General features: G+C 44.7%; 1 protein-coding gene across 2 annotated transcripts in view; it reads left to right on the top strand.

The window, feature by feature from the left end:
- The window catches only part of ANXA2 (annexin A2), a 41527-nt gene extending 21350 nt beyond the window's left edge, over positions 1-20177 (top strand). For both annotated transcript variants that reach the window (XM_049773699.1, XM_049773698.1), the window contains exons 4-13: positions 5319-5413; positions 8617-8730; positions 11817-11907; positions 12937-13016; positions 14246-14305; positions 15680-15773; positions 16286-16381; positions 16837-16895; positions 18600-18722; positions 19908-20177. In XM_049773699.1, coding sequence (XP_049629656.1) covers positions 5319-5413; positions 8617-8730; positions 11817-11907; positions 12937-13016; positions 14246-14305; positions 15680-15773; positions 16286-16381; positions 16837-16895; positions 18600-18722; positions 19908-19967 — 872 coding nt within the window. In that variant the 3' untranslated portion in view covers positions 19968-20177. The remainder of the gene's footprint in view (positions 1-5318; positions 5414-8616; positions 8731-11816; positions 11908-12936; positions 13017-14245; positions 14306-15679; positions 15774-16285; positions 16382-16836; positions 16896-18599; positions 18723-19907) is intronic.
- The last annotated feature ends 2318 nt before the right edge of the window (positions 20178-22495 follow it).

The following is a 22495-nucleotide window of genomic DNA, read 5'->3' as shown; positions in this document are numbered from 1 at the left end:
CTGGACTGCTGACTGAGAATGAGCATAAAAGGCTCAGGGTGGCACTAATCCTCTGCTGTCTGACCATTCTGAGAACAGAACTCTGTTTTCAAGAGCTAGAGTTCCAGGCATGGCTGAGGGAGGGATATTTTTGTGCAATCCAGCATGTACTGTCTAGCTTCACTATTACTGATATCACCCCATTTAGACAGGTGACTTATTAGCCTAGGATGTTGTTTGAAAGTTCTGTTGCTTTTGGACACATATTTGATTTTTATCACATGGTGTTGGTCCATCCTGCTCTCCCAGTTGATCATACATCAGCTGACGCAGCTCCTGAGTGACCATGTTTCATACCTGCAGAGGAGTTAACATGTGCGCTTTTCTTTATCTTTGATTTTTTAATTTTTGGTTTTGGGGCCTAAAACAGTGCACAGGACTACTTCTGACTCTGTGCTCAGGGATCACTCCTGGCAGGGCTAGGAAGACCACATGTGGGCTAAAATCCAAATCAATTGTGTACAGGGCAAGTCTCTTAATCCCATACAGTCTACCTAAATGTGTGTGCATTTGTATGTACTTTGTGATGACTCTAGTTCTATAGACACCGAGTCCCATTTCTGCCTCAGATAGTTATTAGGAGCCAGGTAGAGGCGTGAAAGCATCATTTTCAAATGGTGCAGGAAGGACTTATGCAAGTGAAGGCTGAACACATGTCAGATATTGAACTGATTGAGATAAGACCTGGCTGGTGCAAGGGGATATTTGAGTGATGTTGTAGCTAGACCCTGGGCAGAGAATGTTGAAATAAGATTTCTGGGCAGGAGAGAAAACTAACTCTCTTATAGGGCAAGGAGTTGAAACTTCTGGGGTTATCCTTTGGTGGGACCTGTGTCCTAGTGGTGAATGGGGAGTTCAATAGATCAGACACCTGGGAAGAGTCTTGGATAGATCCACTAGCCTCACTGGAAAGGCTTGATCTCTTCTGTCTACCTTATTTTCTAAGCCTGCATATTTTTTTTGTAATGGTGGATAGGCATGCTCAGTGCAGGATCTTGAAACCTGATCTCTTATTAACGGTCCTAGGGTGAGTTTCTGCCTTGCATGAGCTCCAGTGCAAAGATAGAAATACCTGCCTTACAGAAGAGTGCTGAAACCATACTAGAACTATGTGAAGCTACTAGTAAACTTTGTCAGGAAAGTTCTGGTGCCCAGATAAGAGTTGCTCTTACAATAGATAGAGTATGTTTGCACATCTGTGCCTGTGGATCTGTTGGCCTCTGTACCCTCTCTCTTTGGCCTGCCTTTCTGTCTATGATTTAGTCTAAGGCAAGGAGAAACCAGGTAATGGGAGCCATATCTTGGCTTTCCCACGGATGAGATAAGGAGAGAATCTGGGCAGTTTTACTTTCCACTCCCAGGCAGACTCTCAGCATAGCCGAAGAAAGAGCCAACAAAAGGCGTTTTCTTTGTGCTTTCAGTCTTGGCTGCTGAGTCAGCATCCTGTTGGGAACGGCCTTTGGTTCCTTGCCACAGTCAACAGAGACAAGGATTTTCCACGGATGACCAGATGTGGGGAGGACCCCAGTTTTTGCCTGTGGGACGTTGGGGCTTTGGATTCAGTCAATACTTTAGACTCCAAGTGGCTTTATACTTTTTAATTTTTTTTAAGCCAGATTTAGCAGTGAGCTGGGCTTATTGCTGGCTTTGCACCCATGAGTCACATGGTTTCTGCCCAAGGTGCCTTCTTTAGGGGGCATAGGAGTGGGGGACTTTAGTGCTTGGCTGAAGCACTTGCTTCAATGAGGAACCTGGATCCCAGAGCATGAACATTGTGCAATTAATCCTTGAGATTAGCAGATTTCTCAAGAAACTCATCTGCACTTTAGCACTTGATGGTGCTTCACCCAGTCATAGCCAGGTCATTTTGTGTCTTTAAAGTAAACTTTTATTAGGGGCTAAAGAGAAAGAACAGCAGGTGTTTGTGTTGCATGTGGCCAGCCAACCTGGCTTTGATTTCTGGCTTACCATATGGTCCCCCAAGCACCTCTAGAAATGATTCTGGAGTAAAAAGGCCAGGAGTAAGGCCTGAGCATTGTCAGGTGTGCCCCCCCCCCAACCAAACCAAACCAAATAAAAGTAAACTCTTTTGGAAACTCTAATGATGACTAAGTAATAATGAGTGAACTCTCATTAGCTTTTTAGTAATGCCAGGGCATACTTCCTGGAGGTAGTTCAGAAGTTGGGGGGTGCAGTGTCTCTCCTGGGTGTTCAGGGACCAGGTAATGCTAATGTCCATCTCAAGTCTCATAAGCAGAACATAAGTATTAGTCATTTGCTAATAGTTGCTCAGCTCCTGGAGTTTCTACTCTGCACACTTTCCCAGGTGTTGGAGAAATGTCAGAGTGGGTCATGTGGATGACTGTTCAGTCCTTGCCTACGTGGCACCCTGGGAAGAAGTGGTGAGTTGGCCTGGGACCTCTGCAGCTTTAGCTTGTGCTTAGCCCTTGTGCATCAGACAAGAGCTCTCTTCCATGGGGGAGGAAAAGGTCATGGAGAAGCAGCATGCCTGGAGATAAGAGGGGCAGATTTGGGGGCACAGGGCAAGCTAGGCCTCACATCAAGGACAGACTTGGCCTTAGCGGTGTTGTCTGGCCCTTGCCCTCAGCCCCTGGCTTCTTTCCTCTCTCCAGCTCAGTTGAAAACATGCAGACAAAACAAAAAGTGTGCTGCATAGCTGACAGGGGCAGGTTCTGGGAGGGGTCCCCCACATTAGATTTCTCAGGGGTTACTGGCACTAGCACTTGTATATGGACTCTGCGTTATCCCAGAGTCTCTGTTTACTTTAGTCAGTTAAGAATTCAGTTTTCTCCTGACTCTCCTTCCTGTTACCTTCTCGGAGGTTGAGGCTAACCATCAGGCTCTGAGCAGGATCTCCTGACTGGATTGAATAATGGCTTTGTTGGTTGGACTCTGGACCTGGAGCTGAAAAGGAAAAGGCTGTTGGTGGCAGCAAGTAAAGTGAACAGTTCTGAGGTTCTCTCTCCCTCACTCTTACCCTCTCCCCTTTTTTTCTCTCCCCTCCTCCTTTCCCTATGCCTCACCTGTGCTCAGGGTATACTCCTGGCTCTGCACTCAGGGGTTACTCCTGATGGGCTTGGAAAACCATATAGAGTGCCAGGGATCAAAGCCAGGCCAGACATGTTCAAGGCAAGCACCCTTCCTGCTGTACCATCCAGCCTCTCAGGGTCATTTCTTATCCGGGTTAAAGGTGGGCTCAGGGTAATTTGCACTAAAACTGAAAATGGATCCTGCACTTACAGTAGCAGTGTCAACTCCCATCACCAGTGCTCCCATACTCCCATACTCCATCATCCCTCATCCCTCTGGCCCCTGCCTACTACCTTAACTACCTTAACTACTACCTTAACAAAGTTCTATGGTTACAGTTTAGATTATATGTTTTCAGTCCTGTTGAGTCTATGGTACTTTGAATTTATAGATCTAACACACTCTCATATCCCCAATATAACTGAAGCCCTGACCCTTGTTCCTTCATTACTTCCCATCTCATTCTCATCTTCCTCCCCACCTGGATTTTTTTTACTTTTCTGTTTTCTGGAAGTGCTAAAATAAACACTTTTCAGAAAGTGAATATTAAAGGGGCCACTCCTGTCCAACACATGCAGTTCTGGGGATCACACCCAGGGCCTCACACAGGCTAGTCATGTATTCTACCAACCACTATTTCTCCTCAGCCCTTTGGGAAGAATGAAATTGTGTTTCTTTGTTATTGTTAGCTACTTTAATACTAAGAATTTTAGATGCTGCAGTTATATCATTGACTGACATATGTATATTAAAATAATTGTTTTGGGACCTTTTATTGTGTGTTCAGAAGTTACTTTTGGTTGGTTTTGGGAGACCACCTGGTGTCAGGGATTGATCATGGGATTCCTACACATCCTGTTATGCTCAGCCCTTTGGGTCCTCTCTCTGCCACCAAAAATGTTATTTTTGTACCCAGAAATGATGGCTTTATGGTTTTGTTTTTTTTTTGATCTTTGCAACATACCTGAATAGCACGAAAGCTTTTTCTGGGTCTTCCCTGATTCCTTCAGAGCAAGGGTCTTTTATCTTTTTTTGTTTAGGGCCATGCCCTGTGGTGAGAACCCAGGTTAGCCTTCACCCCTGTACTATCTTTCTGACCCTCCCAATATCTTTTGCTTCACTTGAGTTCATTTCAGCTCTCTCACTAAGAAACTCCTCTGCATTCACAGTAGAGACTTTCCCTTTATATGAACAAAGTTCCTACTTGGTCAGGAGAGAGACCTTTTACTTTCTGAATCCTTAACAGCATGCTCTAAGTTCAATGACATGTTAGGAGTATTTCTGATATAAAATTGGAAACCCTCAAACACCAGAAAGCCTCGCTTATCTTTGTAAACACACATGTTCCAATTAAAATAGGTCCTAAAATATTTGGGAGGCACTTCCAAAGTCCCAATTTAGATTTAATTTAGATTAAAACACTTACTCTTTTTAATAAAGTTATAAAATTGATTATTAAAATGGCCTATCGAAGATGAAAGCGGTGGAACGTTTATTTTCCTTACAAAAAACAATTTAGCCTTCAGTTAGTAGGATTGTATTAATCAATTATGCTAGGAAACTACGACTGCCATGTTAAATCCGACTCATTTGTCACAACAGTTTCTATAATTATAGAAAGTATACCTAGCTGCTTATATAGCCATAATCCTGCAATAAATATAAATAATTGTCTCTATTAATTCAGCTCACAGTTCTTGTCTATTAAATCCCCAGTTAAATGGCAATTTGGGCACCTGCTTTTAAAATGCTCCTAAATCTTGGCAGTTCCATCTGACTGACAGAGCCTCATAACGACACCTCCTGCTGTTGATTTCAAAAAGCAATTTATGAATAAAATCACTTTCTGAAATAAGAGCTCTTCATTATTTATTTATTTCTTCTTTTTCTTTTTTTTCTCCCCTTGGGCCTCATTAGTGGTGCTTAGGGATGACTTCTGGCTTTGCATTCAGGGATCACTCCTGGTGGGGCTCAGGGAACCATATGTGGTGCTGGGTTGGCCACATGGAAGCCATGTTCTCTGCCTACTGTACTATGGCTCTAGTCCTTGATTAAAGTTTGAGACATTGAGAAGGAAAGACAAGGGGATGTGGGGCCATAGGTGGAGTGTGTTGATGGGAAGACAGCAGCCAGCCCTCAGGTCCTGCCGTTTCAGATCGAAGAAGATCATGTGTGGAAAACTGAGCAAATAGTTGGTTAACTCTTCATTGCAACTTGTGTTTTCTTAGGGGTGGATGAAGTCACTATCGTCAACATCCTGACCAACCGCAGCAATGAACAGAGACAGGATATTGCCTTCGCCTACCAGAGAAGGACCAAGAAGGTATAAGCAGGGCCAATGATGAGGGTGGAGGGCACTTTTGGCAGTGGTGAAGGTAGAAACCAGGCCTGTCTGTAATGTGTGCGAATGGCCCATGGAGTCATCTGTCCAGCCCCATGGCCTTTTTTTATTTGTGAATTCTGGCTATTACCAGCAAGAGGCTTTGGAACATGGGGCACATGAAGGTCTCCACCTGTGTGCTTTTACAAGTTGCCACTTCTGTGTCCACCTAACTGACCTCTGAGCTGCTTGGAGCTCATGTCCAAAGCAAAGCCATGCTCTCACCCTTCCTAGAGTGGACACCCTCCTGCTCGAGAACAGGAAGAGCATATTTGTGTACCAAGCCTGGAGCTGGGTGGGCATCTCCATATGTCTCACCACTGTCACTTCTGCTGGCTTTGGTTAGGATTTTTCAATCTCATCTCAGGACCCTAGTCTCTGGGTGACACCCCTGTCTTATCATTAAAAATATATCCTCGAGGGAGACACAGTGACCCTGACAGGAGAGAGAAAGGATCAAAAATATATCCCTGAGGGGCCAGAGTGATAGCACAGCATTGCACACAGCCTTGCACACAGCCTACCCAGGATGGACCCAGGTTCGATTCCCATCATTCCATATGGTCCCCTGAGCTTGCCAGGAGTGATTTCTGAATGCAGAGCCAGGAGTAACCCCTGAGCACCACTGGGTGTGGCACAACAGCCAAATATATACCCTTGAATATTTAGAGCTGGGTGTGATGAAAGAACTTATTAGTTCTCAGGTTTGCCAGCTTCTGCAGCATGCCACTGCCCTTGTTTCCACGTCCCTCCCCTCCCCGCAGTTTGTCCACAGCAAGCAGGGGACAACCCAGCACTTGTTCATCCTTTTATTATGTTGCAGTGGTGGGAGATTTTATTTTTAAGGACAGGCTGCCTTTTTTTAACTTCTTGCTATTAAAAGCATTTGATTTATTTTTAGACGGTGGTGCTAAGCGTGCTTCCTGCGGCTCCTGTTTGACTTAGGACTTTAGAGGGGAGCTGTAAGGTTTGGGAAAAAGGGCATTTCTGCCCTTGGGGTTGGCTTGGCCATCAGGCCCTAGAGACAGCAGATTGAGTCCTGCTGTCATCTGGCCTTCTCCTTTTCTGGAGACAATGGAAAGGCTGCAGAGGGAAGCAGCTGGCTCCCTCCCTTCATGCACATTACTGTTCTTAGAGCAGACGTTTGTGCATCAGTCTCCAGAGGGAGGCTCATGAGGGGCTGCTTTCTCTCTCCTTTCCCTTGCTGTGAATACACTGGTTTTGTGCACCTTGTGTGTACAGAAACACAGCAGCCTGGACCTCGACATCAGACTTTAGAGTATCCTCCCCGCCATTTAGCAAAGCTATCACAAGATCTCTGTGCGATTCAGAGTTCTCAGGCATTGCAGAGTGCAAAAGTCATCTCATAGCTCATGACTATGGATCCTTCATCTCTCGATCACCTGGAGCCATACATGGATCTATTTTGCTTTTTATATTGGGGCCACATCCAGCAGGACTCAAAGCTTACTCCTGGCTTTACACTCAGGCACCAATCCTGGAGAGGTTTTAGGGACCACGTGAAGTTCCTGGGACCAAAACCCAGGTCAGCCACATTGCAAGGCAAGCACCTTACTGACTATCCTACCTCTCTAGCCTGAATAGTGCTATCTTTTACAGAAAGAGGCACACACACTATTTTAAATAATTTCTGATTACTTATATATACTTTTTATTGTTTTTTTCCCCCTCATACTTGGTGGTATTCAGGAGACTGAAAGCCCAACTCCCCCACATTATTGTTTCTAACACATTTTCAGAGCAAGGAGAAAACTTTGGATAGGAGAGGACTTTGGGAATTTGACCAGCAAAGGCAGAGCTGGAAGGGGTAGAAGGGATCTGGGAGAAGAATAGCCCATGTCTCTTTAATGTAGGGAAGAATTTTATATGATTTATCCAGTGTTTTCACTAAGTTTGCAAGTCCCTGTACAGACATGGCCCGGGGCAGAAGGCTCACAGGAAGTTCAAAACACGCAGAATCAGTAGGGGCTGAATGCTCTGTGTGGTTTGAGTTGAGAATGGGTGGATGTCACAGGCAGAGCTGTATCTGGAAGACCTCATTTTGAGCTCTGAGCAGGTAATCCTCGCTGGGATGGGAAAATGCTGCTTCTCCAGCCCCTCTGAAGGACTGTGTTGGAGGACACGGGAAGCCCTAGAAGGGGGCAGCTGGTTGTTCTGATTCAACTCCTTTCAGCTCTGAAAGATTTGAGAAGATTTTTTTTTCTCTGAAACCTTGTCTCTCCTGAGTGGCCGGCGGAGCTGTAAACTGCTGTGGATGTGGGGGAAAAAGTGGGAATAAGTGCGAAGGGGAAGCTTAGAATGAAAAGAAAAATATAGTTATAGGGGAATGTAGAGTCCTCCTGTGTGTCCATCACTTCCTATAAATTTGATTCCTGAGGGATCGTTGGTAAAAGGCACGTTGGATCACATTATCCTGCCACATTCTTGGGTGCTTGCTATGCTCTCTCAATAGACATCTGTGTGCAGGTTATTGAAGAGAGAGCTCAGGAGGCTGAACTTGGACTTTGCTTGCAGGAGGCTCAGGGTTCCACCCAGGTATTGAATGGTCCCCTGACCACACCTGAGCACGAAGCCAGATGTAGCCCCTGATAACCACTGGGTGTGCCTACCAATTGCAAAACCAAGCAGAAGAGAACTAATTGTATCAGGGAAATCATGGAGGGGCATCTGTCTTTCATCATCTTCATCAACACCATCCCAGTTTCTTCATGAACTCATAACCAGCCACTGTGGGGTGTCTTTTTCTTTCTGGAAACTTCCAGCACTTCTTCAAATCAGCTGCACGGATACTTTTTAGGAAGGACTGTTGCAGGTGGCATGGCCTCTGTCCTGGGAAAATGCCCCATCTTGCACAAATTGTTGTCACTTGCAGGAGAGCCAGGATGTGCCCCCAAGGAATCTCATACTATGCCAGCAGGCTCAGGGAGTAGGGGAGAAGGCTCCCTGAATTATTTTCTTTAAGCAGAACCGTATCTTCTGCCATTGGGGTGGTGGAAGGGCAGATGCTATGGGGAGCCTCCGACCTGCTCTCCAAGCACTGCATTTCACTCCGTTCTTTCTCACCTGTTGAAAGTCAACATGGTCTCCCCACCCACGTACCCCTCTTTTTCTTTCTTTTTCCAAAGGAACTTGCTTCCGCGCTGAAGTCAGCCTTGTCCGGCCACCTGGAGACAGTGATTTTGGGACTAATGAAAACACCTGCTCAGTATGATGCTTCCGAGCTGAAGGCATCCATGAAGGTAAACACAGTGTCTATCAGATCTGCCACAAATATTGGGGAATTACAGTCTTCTGAGTGTAATTAGGTGATTTTCAGTTTTGTTCAGTTCTCATTTAGAACTTTTATTTATTTATTTTTGGGGGAAGCAACCGAAGCTTCCAGTCTCAGGATTTGTACCAAAAATATTTCAATTACTTTTTTTTTTTTTTAAAGACTGTAAAGAAATTTCATGATGCTGAGAAGTCAGTTACCAGCTGCTACTGCTTGGCACCTGGGCAATTGGAATACTATTTGGAAAAAACGACTTCCTTGATTACACTTCCTCCTTAAAAAAGATTGGTTGGGATATTAAGGCAGAAGGGAAACTCAGAGCTTTCTTGAGGTGATGCTTTAAAGCTCTGCTTATACTCTCTTGACTATTTATTCTTCTGACCTTGGCAGTTTCAGATTCGGATCTGCGGAGGAAACCAGTCACCTTTATTTAAAGGACTTTATAAACACTGATGGTGACTGGATTTTTGGGTGGATAAATCACTGTCGCTGTTAACTTATTTTATTCACAATTATTTTGAGCAAGGCCATTAGAAATTAAACCATCAACATTAGAGGTTGGAACTTAGCCTCCAGATCCTACCCTGGATTTTTATGTCTACCTGAAATATCAAGGGTTTATATAAAAGTTGTAGCCAGTAACGTTGTAATTAATTGCCTGTCACAGCAGAGCTCTCCTAGGTGGGTGAGTCTGCCGCCCTTTGAATAGTCAGATACTGCCCTCTGCTGGTAGAACTGGGGACCGCCCCAGGATGGAGGGCAAGCACTGTAGTCTCAGATTTTTTTATTTTTTATTTTTTACTCTAAATCAGCGTTTGTTTTCTGCCATGCCCCTGTGCTCCGGTCATAAAGAGACACAGCTGTGAACCTGCCACAGAAACCACCTGAGCCTGATTCCCTCCCCTAAGATCCCTGAACTCAGGGCTGCTGAAAGATTCATTGTGAAATCTTTTTCTCCTCCCTTGTACTGTGTTGTGAGAACTTGTTCTGGCTTTCTGGACAAGGCTAGAAGGCAGAGAAGGCACCATTAAGGAATGTTAAGATGTCAGCACCATTTAATGATTCTGTTTGATGAAAGGAATTATTTTCTCCTGAAAACTAATCTTGGACTTGTCCCTTGGAGCCATAGAAGGGTCAAGTTCTCTTAATCAGAACTTTCCTTCTGATTCATCACTTCATGTCAGCATATCTGATTTATTTATTTATTTATTTAATCAAGAATCCCTTTAGTTGTGACTTTCCTGGTATCTATCACTGAGCATTAGAAACTTGAAGTGGGCCCGTTTGAGCTGTCAGTCAGTGTGGTGTGGGATTCCATGTAATTAGGTCCCAATGAAAGGAGCTTTCACTGCTCAGTCTTTGACTTTATGCCAGTTCTTCCATTAGCGTTCATAGTCCAGGATCCTTCTGAAATCCACGAAGCTCAAAGTGGCATTAAATGAACTGGCCCTGAGAAAGGAGCATTTCGGTCTCCGGCAGTAACTGCCTTATGTTACTCAAGAAGTTGTCCTTGTGATGAGAATTGTGGCCAATTTTGGGGAAGCCTGGGCCAAGTTTTGGGAACTGCCAATGTTCCTTCTTAGTATAGAGATGAAAACACTATGGGAATTTCCAGATATTGATACAGGAGTATCAGTGATAGAAGAAACTCATTGACATTTCAGCCACATTAGAATATAGCATTTCTTCTAGTCCAGAGGTTTCTCCAAGACTATCTCTATCTTGTTTATTAAGGCTGCACTCAGTAGTGCTCAGGGGTTTCTCCTGGCTCTGCACTCAGGGATTACTCCTCAGGAGACTATCAGGAGTGCTGGGGCTGGAACCCAGGTCAGCTGAGTGCAAGACAAGCACCTTTCCCGCTGTACTAATTTCCCCAGCCCTTGTATTTCTATCATTAAGATGGAAAACTTCACTTCCTAAAATATTTAAAGACTGTGATAGTCTATAACATTTGTATTCAATATTGTATAGACCTTATACTAGAAGGGAAGCATTAGGGCTTCTTCAGAACCTCTACAAACCATGATTAAGGACTCTGGAAGAAGAGCCTTCAGTTCATGATTAGATTAAGAATGAAATTCAAAATTAACCATTAACCAGAGGCTTAGCTCATATTACTTGTCGCTTTTTTCAGAGACATATAAACTCTAATAAGTTTAATTAATCGTAGACACACTTTTCATGTGATTGAGTACGTCTCTTATTGTGTTAACACCTTATAATTGATTTACATGTTTAACAGTTGTAAATCCACTTAGTTCAAAGGGGTATTGCCATATTCGGGAGACAAGTGTTAGAGAATTCTGATCATTAAATCTTGACTTTGATCATGAACCCTGCTTTGAAATACATGTTTCAGTGAGTTCTTTCAAGCTCTCTGACATGGACAAAGTGTATTTATTAAATTTGAATATATCACCCTCAAATCCTTAATAGAGTGTTGGTGTCCTAGTTGATTTGGTCTTTAGTTATTTCCCTTTGTTTTCCTAAACTGCCCCAAAATGCTTAGGAATCAAGCAAAAATTGATATATAAAATGAAATTTTTAACATCAACCCACTTTTATATTTCAAAGACATTAAGTTAAAATTTTTTTTTACCTATACTTTTTTTTCTGATTAAAAGGTCTTATTCCCATCTGGCTGCATATGACAATGAACATTTTTATATTCCTTTACTTAAATTTCTTGTATTTACATTTTTTTGGAAGGGTCTCCTAATTTGTGTTCATGAGATCCTGGCAGTTCCATCCATAGGTCTCAGGGTGTGGCACTGTTCCAGCCCTGGGGTCAATGCAAGGTCTGGGGGCCTCCAGTGTCACACTCAGCTGAACTCTGGGGACCATATAGTTTGGAAAAAGAACCCAGGTTAGGCCCTCATGGCTGTCCTTTCTCTAGTCCTGGAAAGCACATTCAGAACAATAGAAATTTAGCTACTGTGTGTGCTGGGGGATTACAGTAGACTCTTGTGTTGGAAAGCTTCCTGCTTGAGGGCAGAAGGAACACATGGGTCACCAGGAGAACTTTCATGGCTGAGTCTCTGCTGCCTATTACAGGGCCTGGGGACTGATGAGGATTCTCTCATTGAAATCATCTGCTCAAGGACCAACCAGGAGCTACAGGAAATCAACAGAGTCTACAAGGAGAGTGAGTCCTCTTCCTATTCTTCCTCTGCCTTTTTCTCCTGGGGATGAGGATTACTTGATCATTGTGTGCTACAGGATGTCCTAGTTAAGTGCAGAAATCTTGGCTGTGGGGATCTTGCTGTGATTCTGTCTCTCTTTTCCACCTTCTATGTCTGGTGTTTTGAGTATTATATTAATTAGGACTTCTAGGAAAAAAAAAACAGACAAAGGAGGAAAAGGAGAAAACAGCAATAACAAAATTTTTTTTAACATGTTAATGCCAGCATTCCAATTTGTGGTAATTGAACCAAACTCAACCAGGTACAGATCAACTGTAGCATTTGTTAAAGAACGGGTTGTAGTACATTGATTTAGTGCTTAGTACTCAGTGTCTCCTTGAAGACCTCCCAACTGAACTATGGAGCCAAGTTACAAGAGGTCCATGAACATATGTGTGCCGTGTAGCATCAGAAGCTGTGTACTGAATAAATAGGCAGCTTATTTAGAATTACATTTTAGCATAGATTCTAGTAGGAATAACAAAATAGCAATTTATTCCAAAGTCCAATTTAATTCTTAAAATTCTTGCCTTTGTGCTTTATTTCTATCTGGATAATAAAGTATAATGGTATGGATGTATAGGATAGGTGTGTGGATGGGGGTTTCCAGTGATTGAACCCAGGGACTAAAACATTTGAGACCCTGGTACTGTACTGATGAGCCACATGTCCTGGTCCCCTGCAAGCCAAAATATTCACAAACACAGTCAAGATGATTGGAAACTTATATCTGAGCTGTGACAGCATCACTTTGGGGGTGTTGATGTTGAAGATCTCTAGTGGGATCCAGTCCTGTCTCATACGTGTTGTTGTTGACACTAGTTCTGATGTGACAGGGTGAAATATTCCAGAGGGTCTGCCCTTATTGGGGCAAATCATCCAGGCTGCCCCAAGCTGCAATCTGCTTTTGAGAGGATGAGTGAGCCAACAGGGCATTTGGGTAGACATCTGGCTACAGGCAGGACACCCACAATATCTGTATTATTTTCCAGTGTACAAGACAGATTTGGAGAAGGACATTGTCTCTGATACATCCGGTGATTTCCGCAAGCTGATGGTGGCTCTTGCCAAGGTTGGTGTTGACCTGTTTCTCTGGCCTGGTTTCTCCCCAGACACTCCTCATCCTTCTGTCCATCTCATGAATTCAGTCTGTCCTGAATTCCATTTTAGCTTCAGAAATCCCAGCTGTATTACCTACAGTGCCTCTGTATTGCAAAAGGGCAATAGGACTTCTAAGTGGCTAAGTGGCCTTTGGAGGCCAGAATGTAGCCCGGCAGCTCGGAAGTCCTAGGCCAGGTCTATGCACTGGCCATTGCTGTGACCTGGGAAGGCCACTTGGCCTCTCTCTAAGGACTCCTGAGGCCCAGTGGGAAATTTTCTGTTTCTTTAATTGCTTCTTAAGAGGGTTATGTGCCAAGGTCTTCCTGTGCCTGGAACATGGGGGACTTATTGCTAATGCTCACACAATGATGGAGACAAAAGGCATTTTTCTTTCTGTGTCTTTGAGTTCTGATTGGTACCAGGGTTGGAAGAAAACAGGTCTTCTCTCAGATGCTACTGCTGTTCCTGTGTCCTTGTTTGCAAACTCATACCTACCCTTTCAATCCCCTGAACAAAACTAACTTCTACCAAATCAAATCTAATTTCTTACTACTTTTAAAAGCCTGCTGTCCCTGTCCTGTCTGCCCTCACTCCTCCTCGTATGAGTCTTTCCTGAGCCCCTGTTTGCACCCTTGAGTACTGCCCTCTGTTTACTCAGTGGTATCAGCTTGCACCATATTCATCCCCTGTACCCCACCAGCCTCTCTCACTTCTCTCCCTTCCACCTCCTCCTCCTTGGTCCTTGGCTACCATTACTGTTGACCTACTCTGCAACTTTCTCCCTTCCTCGCATTTTATGTCTTTCCAAGCACTGTGTTCCCAGATTCCAGTGTTGTTTACATTCAGTCCATCTTTATTTCCTCTTCTGTTTTGAAGACTGTCTGAAGCAAGAAACTGAATGTGATTTGCTTCTCTCAGGCCAGGGGGATGTTCTACAAGATACTTAATTAGTTCAGAAGATGGATCCCAGTGAGGAGGATTGATAACAGAAAGAGTTCAAACCTCTCCCCCCCAGTGCTACCCTCCCAGACTGTTGTGCCAATTCTGAATCTTTTGAGATTTCAGAAAGAGGAAATTGAAGCAGTTATTTCTCTGGCAAATTAAAGCAAAGACTTACAGAAGTTGGAGAGAGAAAGGAACTTTTAACACAGTTTTAAAACTTGCAAAGAAATATATTTGGTGTCTTATCTTTTACCCCAGGGCAGAAGAGCAGAGGATGGTTCTGTCATTGACTATGAGCTCATTGACCAGGATGCACGGGTAAGTGTCTGGGGCTTATGTGGTCTCTGTAATAACTGTCCTGTGTGACTAGTGACCTGCAAACTTAGTGGCCTAAAATCACAGACATTCCTTTTTTTGTGTTTTTGGCTGTGTTCAAGGACTGCTTTCAGCCCATTGCTGGGGGATAATTCCCATAGGACCACAGAATACTGGGGATTGTGCTGAGGCCTCCTGCATGCAAAGTCTGTGCTGAGTCCATTGAGCTCTCATTTCCAGCATGGCCTCTTTGATCTTGTCCCAGGGATTTTGGTGAGCTTGAGAACTAGCTATTGACAGGCTCACAGATATGAATGGACCCAATAGGGTCCAGGCACTGTTTCTCAGACTGGGCCTCCACATACCCATAGGGTGGGTCTGCCATAATACACCCCCCCAATGGTCTTAGCAGGGCAGCTTGAGGGTTTTCCCTGATGAGCTGTGGCTCTTCCCATGGGAGGGAACCCCAAGGGAAAGCCCAGAGTTCAGGTGCCTCCTGTGAGCTGTTCTGAAGTCACATGCCATCACTTTGGCTCTCTTTGTCATTCTCCTCCTTAGAACATGAGTTGGTAGGATAGGAAGAGGCTCCACCTCTAAAACAGGGGTCAGAAGTGGGGGAGGGGGCTTCTGTCCCTGTCCTATGAGCAGTTGTTATCACCAGAAATCTCATCACTAGATTTGGCCTGGTCAGGATCTGCATCACAGTCACCCCTTTGGGGTTTATTGAGATGCACAACTCCTATCTGTGGGAAAGGACAAGCAGAGTCTCCTGGCAGACGCTAGAAGGGCTTAGTTCACATGGGTTCTGAGGGCAAATAGGAGAGAGCATTGATGCCTCTTCCTGAGGATCAATGGTTGCCTCAAAGCATTTCCTAAGCTGCAGAATTACCTCTTAGAAAATGCTTTGGTATTAGATTAGGTGGTCTCAGATTACCGTGGTTTCACCATGCAGTGTATTTACCCTTGAACTTCCACAGCAGGCAGAGAAGGGATGGATGTAGAGGCTCTGAAAATCCCAGGGGTGTTGAGAGGGTCCAGCCTCCTGGCCTGAACTGGACATAGGAATTTTTTCCTCCTTCCATGTGTTAACTATGCCCCACCCATCTTAGTTGGCATTTCATCATTTAGGTCTTAGGGCCGGAGAGACTATAGTAGCACAAGGATAAGGCACTTGCTTTGCATATGGCCAATATGGATTCCTCTCTGCCCCTCATATGATCCCCTGAGTGATCCCAAAGCACAGTCAGAAGTAAGCCCCAATGACAGCCAAGTGTGCCTCCAGAAACCCAAACAGGAAAAGGTATAAGTGTTTGGATTTTGGGGTGTGTTGGTGATTGTGTTGTGTGATGTAGCTCACTTTCTTGGCTATGTGTGTAGGATCTGTATGATGCAGGCGTGAAGAGAAAGGGAACTGATGTCCCCAAGTGGATCAGCATTATGACAGAGCGCAGCACGTGTCACCTCCAGAAAGGTGGGTGTTAGGCCAGTGTGGGTGGTTCCTTCCCTCAATGGTGTTAGGTGTCAGGGCTTTGCGGTGCTAGGATTAAGTTCTCTGTTCACCCCACACAGCCACTACTTCACTGACTCCCCTTTCATGGCTACTTCCCTCTCTCCACTTTGGGGTTCTAACATTTTTTGTTGCTTGGCTGCTCCCTCCTTCCTGAAAACTCCTTTATCTCACTGGATGTGTGAATAATTGGGCTTGCTTGGGTCCCCCTTCCTCTCACAGCTTTCAGCTACAATGGGAGGATGAAGGTGGTCCAGCTCTGTGGCCCTGGCTATGCCAGCACATAGCGACAGGGGATAGTGGGACCATGTCACTCTGGTCCCTGGGACAACATTTAACCCTCCAAAATGCAATGGTCTACACCCCTAAACCCCCAACCCCCATATTCTAAAAATCTAAGTGGCTTACTATGGTGGCCATTGAGCTTTCACCAGACTCTCCCAGATAATAATTTTTTTGTGATTTCTCCTCCTCAGTGTTCGAAAGGTACAGGAGCTACAGCCCTTATGACATGGAGGAGAGCATCAAGAAGGAAGTCAAGGGAGACCTGGAAAATGCTTTTCTGAACCTGGGTAAGCAGGGGTAGCCCCATCCTCAATGGGGCCCCAAGTCCTAAGTAGTCACCCTGGGAATCAACTTGGAGGTGTAACTGGTGTTTTTATCATCTGCATTGTATGCTTTGAATGAGAATCCCAAATAGGGGTTACACTGCTGGGGAGGAGAGTTGCCCAAGGAGCATCAACAGGAGGAACAAAAGCTCTGCTCTGTGTAGTGCCTGGATGAGAGATCATGGATGTTGTTCATTCGGGGAGAAGGTCACAGGGGATGCATGTTTCAGGGTAGACCAGAGGGCTGTGTGTTTCAGGGGAGACCATGGGGGTCTTGGACATTGGACATATTGGAGGTACATGGTTTTCTTTTGAAGTCTCCCTAATTTTGTAGCACCTTTCTGTTCTTCATTTTGGGGCTGGGCTCACCCACTGGGTGGGGATCAGCTGAGCCATGAGACTTTTCATTCTTTCCACAGTTCAGTGCATCCAGAACAAGCCCCTGTACTTTGCTGACCGCCTATATGACTCCATGAAGGTGAGCATTGACTGGGGAGGTCTTTTTCTTTTCTGTACCCCAAGTTATCCTTGATGGGCATGGAAGAAGAGTTCATTAGAGAGATGGACTGTGTACTGGATGACTATGGGGTCTGGCAGGTGAGAATACCCCACGTTGCTTTTCTTCACTGTGTGAATAGTGGTGAGAAAAGTGTGGGGAAGAGAGAAAGTGCCAGATGGTGATCGCACATGATCCCTAATCAGATTCCCAGAAAGTCCTTCTGAATCCTGCAGAGAAAATATAAGAAAGAGTGAAGCCCTCACTGTGTAGCAGACATTGTGCTGCTTATTGACTTTTAGACATTTGCTTAATCATATTTGAGGCACCATGCTTGACAATGCTAGTTATGGTTGGGTATTTGTAGAGTTTAACCTGACATTATCCACCAGTGTTTCTACTCCCTTCCTTCTACCATTGTCTCTGAGACCTCCCTTTATCCTGCTGAACTACTTATTTTACTCTGAAACATTAGCAGGTGCCCCGTGAAGCCAGTGTCACCTGCCATATTCTTGGCAGATAAGAAAACTGCCTCTTGGAAAACTTAGAGTCCCCAGAACCAGCCCTTTCAAGCTCCTTTGCACCATCTTGTCCTGTTTCTCATCTACAGAAAAACTTGGTGATCTCTGCATCTACTTCCTCCTTGGCTCACACCCTCATGTGCCTCTGTTCTTTGTCCTCTGGGTTAAGGCTGAATCTCTTCAGGTCTTGTTGGTGTGCATACACTCAAAACCAGCACAAAGCCAGAGTGGGAACTGGTGCTAGCACCTCAGAACCCTAATATCTGGCATTGTCTTCTTTAAGGTGTCAGCTCATATACTCCTGAGCTGAGCTGGTTATAGTAGTTCTTGATTCAGTGCACAAAGTTGGCATTTCTTCTGACTTCATTCTCGGAGCTTTGGAATTCCCTAAGAGACTCATTTCTTTTTCATTTTTTTGTCCCCCCCCCCCAAGAAGAAATTGGAGGGAACCAATTCTGTAGATTCTCAAGGACTGCAGTGCTGAAAATCAAAACCAGGTTTCTTGTAGGCAAAGCCTGTGCTCCAGCCCTTTTGAACATATCTCTGGGTCAATAATGCATGTTTAAACCCAGTAATGCTCAGGGTTTACTCCTAGCTTAGGGTTCACTTTTGACAGGGGTCAGGCAACCATATGTGTTGCTAACCCATGTTGGCAACATGCGAGTCAAGTGTCCTACCTGCTGTACTATCATATGCCCCTTCCCCTAAAAGGTTAAATTTTTAAAAGCAGGCTCATGTTAAATCTGCCATTCTCTGAGAATAAAGAGCCCAGATTAGTTCTATGGGTAATAAAATTTCTAGGCCTTTAAAAAATTAAAATATTTAAATAATTCAAATGATTTTTATTATATTCATAGGTTATTTTTAGTGATTAACATTTTTTATTATTATTAAAATCATTTTTCTTTTGTTTATTTTGAGTGGAGGAACCACACCTGATGATGCTCAGGGCCTATTCTTAGCTTTGTGCACAGGAGGTACCACAGACAGTGCTCAGAAGACTCTCTGGGGTGCCTAGTGATTTGAACCAAGGTTGGCCATACTGAAGACAGTGCCTCCCCTGCTGTCCTTTCTCAAGCCCTGTCTTTTATTTCCTAACCATCAGCATGATTAGCAGGATGGTTCCCACACCAACACTTACTTTGAATGTCCACTTGTGTTTCAGGGCAAAGGCACCCGCGATAAGGTGTTGATCCGAATCATGGTCTCCCGGAGTGAGGTGGACATGCTGAAGATCAGGTCTGAGTTTAAGAGGAAGTACGGCAAGTCCCTCTACTACTACATCCAGGTATGCCTGCAACCTGCCAGTCTGTACCCAGGCAGCCAGTTTGTCCCATTTGGAGGCTGAGAGCTGACTCCCAATTCCTAACCCAGGGCCAAAGCAACACTTGTTCTGAGACCTCAGAGATGCCTTTTGAAAGGCCCTGTCCACTTGTCCTGAAGTCTTAGAAATGACAAAAGCTTCCTAGTTTGCATATTGGCTACTTTTCCCTGGGGGTTTGCTGCCAACATGGAGAGGCTGAGATGAACCTTACAATGGAATCTAGTTCCATTTGAGGAAAATTCTCTGGAAAGATTTGGCCCCCATAGTGTCTCACAGCCCTCCTCATCCCTCCCTTTATGTGGAGCCCTGGAATGGGAGAGGAGATTGCTTTCCCAGGTTCCCCATGCATCCTCCCTGCACACAGTGTCGCCCTGCTTTCTAAGGAAGGTTAGGGGCACTTGGAGCTATTGAGAGGGACATGTTTAGTAATTGTTTCCTTATTCCCATCAGATTTTTCTTTTTTCTTTTTCTTTTTTTTCTTTATTCTTTGAGCTATACTGGTGGTGCTCAGGGCTTCCTCCTGACTATTCTCAGTGATCATTCCTGGCAGGGCTTTGGGGCTCTAGTCCCATCACTAGCTTTTTTTCAGTTTGCTTTTTTTTTTTTTTCTGGTTCAATGCTCGAGGGAGGATGGAGTACTGGGCAATCTAACCCGTGTCTCCAGCATTCAGCCCCAAAAAAGTAGGAAAGAAAAGATTCAAGAAACAGTGGCAAGACCTCATTTCCACCTGGAAGGGGAGGCCTGGGAGATAGACCTGGACAAGGAAGGATGGGAGGGAGGAGCAGGCACTGTTGAATTAGCATTTCTTGCCTTAATCCCCAACACCTCTTTTCCCTACCCATCTGGAATGAATGTGACTTAAAAAAAAATCACCTTACTTTACACATCCTGAGGGACCTCAGTGATAGGTTGGGGTTGCCCTTCCTCTAATTTCTCTCTAATTTTGGGAGGGGGGAGGCTCTGTGTGACTCAGGCTGGTTTGTGTATTCTTTTTTCAAATTTCTTAGTTGGGGGTGGGGGTGGGTCAGATATGGGGTTTCTCACAACCAAGGCAAGTGCTGCTCCATGGAGCTGCTGGTGCCTAATTGATGAGCTGGTACTGGGCCTCTTCCTGATACTGAACTTGTTTTCTCTCCTTGACTTTGTAGCAAGACACCAAGGGTGACTACCAGAAAGCGTTGCTGTATCTGTGCGGTGGGGATGACTGAGCCAGAAGACCAAGCACTAGAACCAGAGCTGAACTCCCAGCTAACAGTTGTAGGATACAGCTTGCAACTAACAGCCCCCAGCAGTCCCCAGAGGGCAACAGCAAGGCCCAGTCCTATCCCAGCTTCTCTCTTCTTTTAGCCCTAGAGTTGATCTCTCCAAAGACTGGGGAGTGAAATCATGATGTGAAAAAGTACCCTTTTGTGTACTGTTGTCAATAAGCAAATAAACAGAATTTTTACTTTAGAAACCAGTTCTCTGTGGGCCTTCTGGTTGCTCTTGTAGATTGGACAATCAAACATACTTCAGGGTCAAGCTAGGTGGGTTGTGCACATTTATTAGTGGAAAAACATTCTAGGACTGAGCTGTCCTTTGCTGATGTCCTCTAGCCAAGTGTGTGACCATTTACATTAAAATGAACTTAAAGAATAATTAAAAGATCATTTCCTCAGTCATGCTATTTACATTTCAAATGCTCCGTGTCCACCTGGTGAGCTTTGCAGTTTCTATGTTTGGGCATCTCAGGCTGATAGTATCGAGTTCTGCTCGGTGTTACACATCAGGGGATCAGCATAGCTGTGAATGGGCCTTTCTTTGTCCATTTTGTGACAGATAAATCAGGTGAAAAATACAGAGGTGGGAAGAACAGCGGGTTGGGTGCTGGTCTCTGTTTAATCATTTTTTTCCTTTTTTAATTTTGGTATTTTGGTCACACCTTGTGTAGCTTATGTCTTACTCCTGACTCTGTTCAGGAATCATTACTGTAGGGTTCAAGGGATTTTATGGGGTGCTGGGAATCAAATCTGGGTTGCCAGCATGCAAGGCAAGTACCTTGCTTGCTGTACTATCCACCCTGAAGACATTTCTTCACGTTATTAGATTTCTAGAAATCTAATAACTAATAATACATCTAACTTAATTACTAATCTAATAAATCAAGACTCGGCCTCTGCCAGGATAAGGCTTCTAACTTTCTTCATCTGAGGCCCAGTAAAGGCTGAGAGGGAACCCAGAAAAGGTGGGCACGGGGGATCGAGGAGAGAGTCCTTAAACTATCCTCAAAAGCTGGAGGTGACACTGGACAGCCAAGAGGAAGCTTTCAGCCCACATGCTGAGGCTCTGATAAGGAATGAATAATGTATCTAATTAAGGCACAAAGTGAAAAACAGTGGCTGTAGGATGGGCCTGGAGTGACAGTACATACAGCATCCTCGCAAATGGGAGGTCTGCGTTTGAACCCCCTAACGCTTAGTATCCTGAGCACTTCTGGGAGCAACCGCTGAACATAGAACCAGGAGAGGTCCCCAAGCACCACTGGATGTGGGCCCCTAAAAAAATTACTGTTGGGGCCCTCTCCAGGTTCACTGGACCCATGGGGCTGCTTGCTTGGCAGTGTGGGGCTGCCCACGCAGTGAGGATTGATGTCACACACCCTCTCTGCAGCCAGTCACCCTCTCTGTTGGAGAGGTGCAAAGTTGCTGGTCCATCTTTCCTTGACAGAGTGTACCCCACTGTAAAGCACGTTTGCACATTACTGCTCACAGGGGTCACAAGTTGACAGCCTAACTCATGGAAAACTGGCTTTCAAGAGAATGTGCCTAAGAGGGGTATAGGGCTGGGAGTTCCCCAAACCCTCTACCTCTGCATTTCCTGCTTATCCTCCTGATGCTGGTACAGTGCTGAACTAAGTAACTAATTCCCACTCTGAGGTTGTCAGGTACTTGCTTAACTGATGGCTCAAACACTGCTTGATAGAAATGCTAACAAACACATAAAAAGGGAACTGGGAAGCCTGGATGAAAAGTGTTGCTTGCCATCAAAATCTGGGTATGTGCTCACTGGTCTGCTCTTGATATTCAGGCAGAAGCTTAGATATTGTATCTATGGCTAATTTCTTTTTCTTTTTCTTTGTTTTTTGGTTTTTGAGTCACAACTGGTGGTGCTCAGGGGTTACTCCTGACTCAGAAATCGCCCCTGGCAGGCTCAGGGGATTGTCAGTCCTGGGTCAGCTGTGTGCAAGCAAATACTCATTGTATTATCGCTCTGGCCCTATGGCTGATTTCTTAAGCTGTGGGTCATGAATGCTCATGGGGTCTCCTAACCAATGTGGGTAGTCACAAACCATTAATTTAAAAGTAAGTTTACAAGAAACTGGAAAGAGAAGGTGTTTGCCTTGTATATAGTTGACCTGACTGGTTCCTGGCACTAAAGGGTCTCCTGACCCTCACCAGAAGTGATCCCTAAATAGAGAGCCAGGAGTGGACCCCGATTATAGTGGAGATGGCTGAACCCCATCCCCAAATAAAAAGGCCAAAGCCACCTGCTGGGCAAGTCATTATGGTAGGCTTACAAAATAGGTGATAGTCAGGCTCATCTAAAGGACCAGAGTTAAACATCTGTTAGGAAAAAAAAAATGTTTACAATAATTCCCAGAGACAAAAGAGAGGAAGGCTGGAAAATCCAGCTCACAACATGAAGCTCACCAAAAAGAGTGATGAGTGCAGTTAGAGAAATAACTGCATTGAGAACT

The sequence above is a fragment of the Suncus etruscus genome, chromosome 5 (assembly GCF_024139225.1).
Source record: "Suncus etruscus isolate mSunEtr1 chromosome 5, mSunEtr1.pri.cur, whole genome shotgun sequence".
Lineage (NCBI taxonomy): Eukaryota > Metazoa > Chordata > Mammalia > Eulipotyphla > Soricidae > Suncus > Suncus etruscus.
The sequence above is the reverse complement of the archived record's forward strand: the minus strand, read 5'-3'. Positions and strand labels throughout refer to the sequence as shown.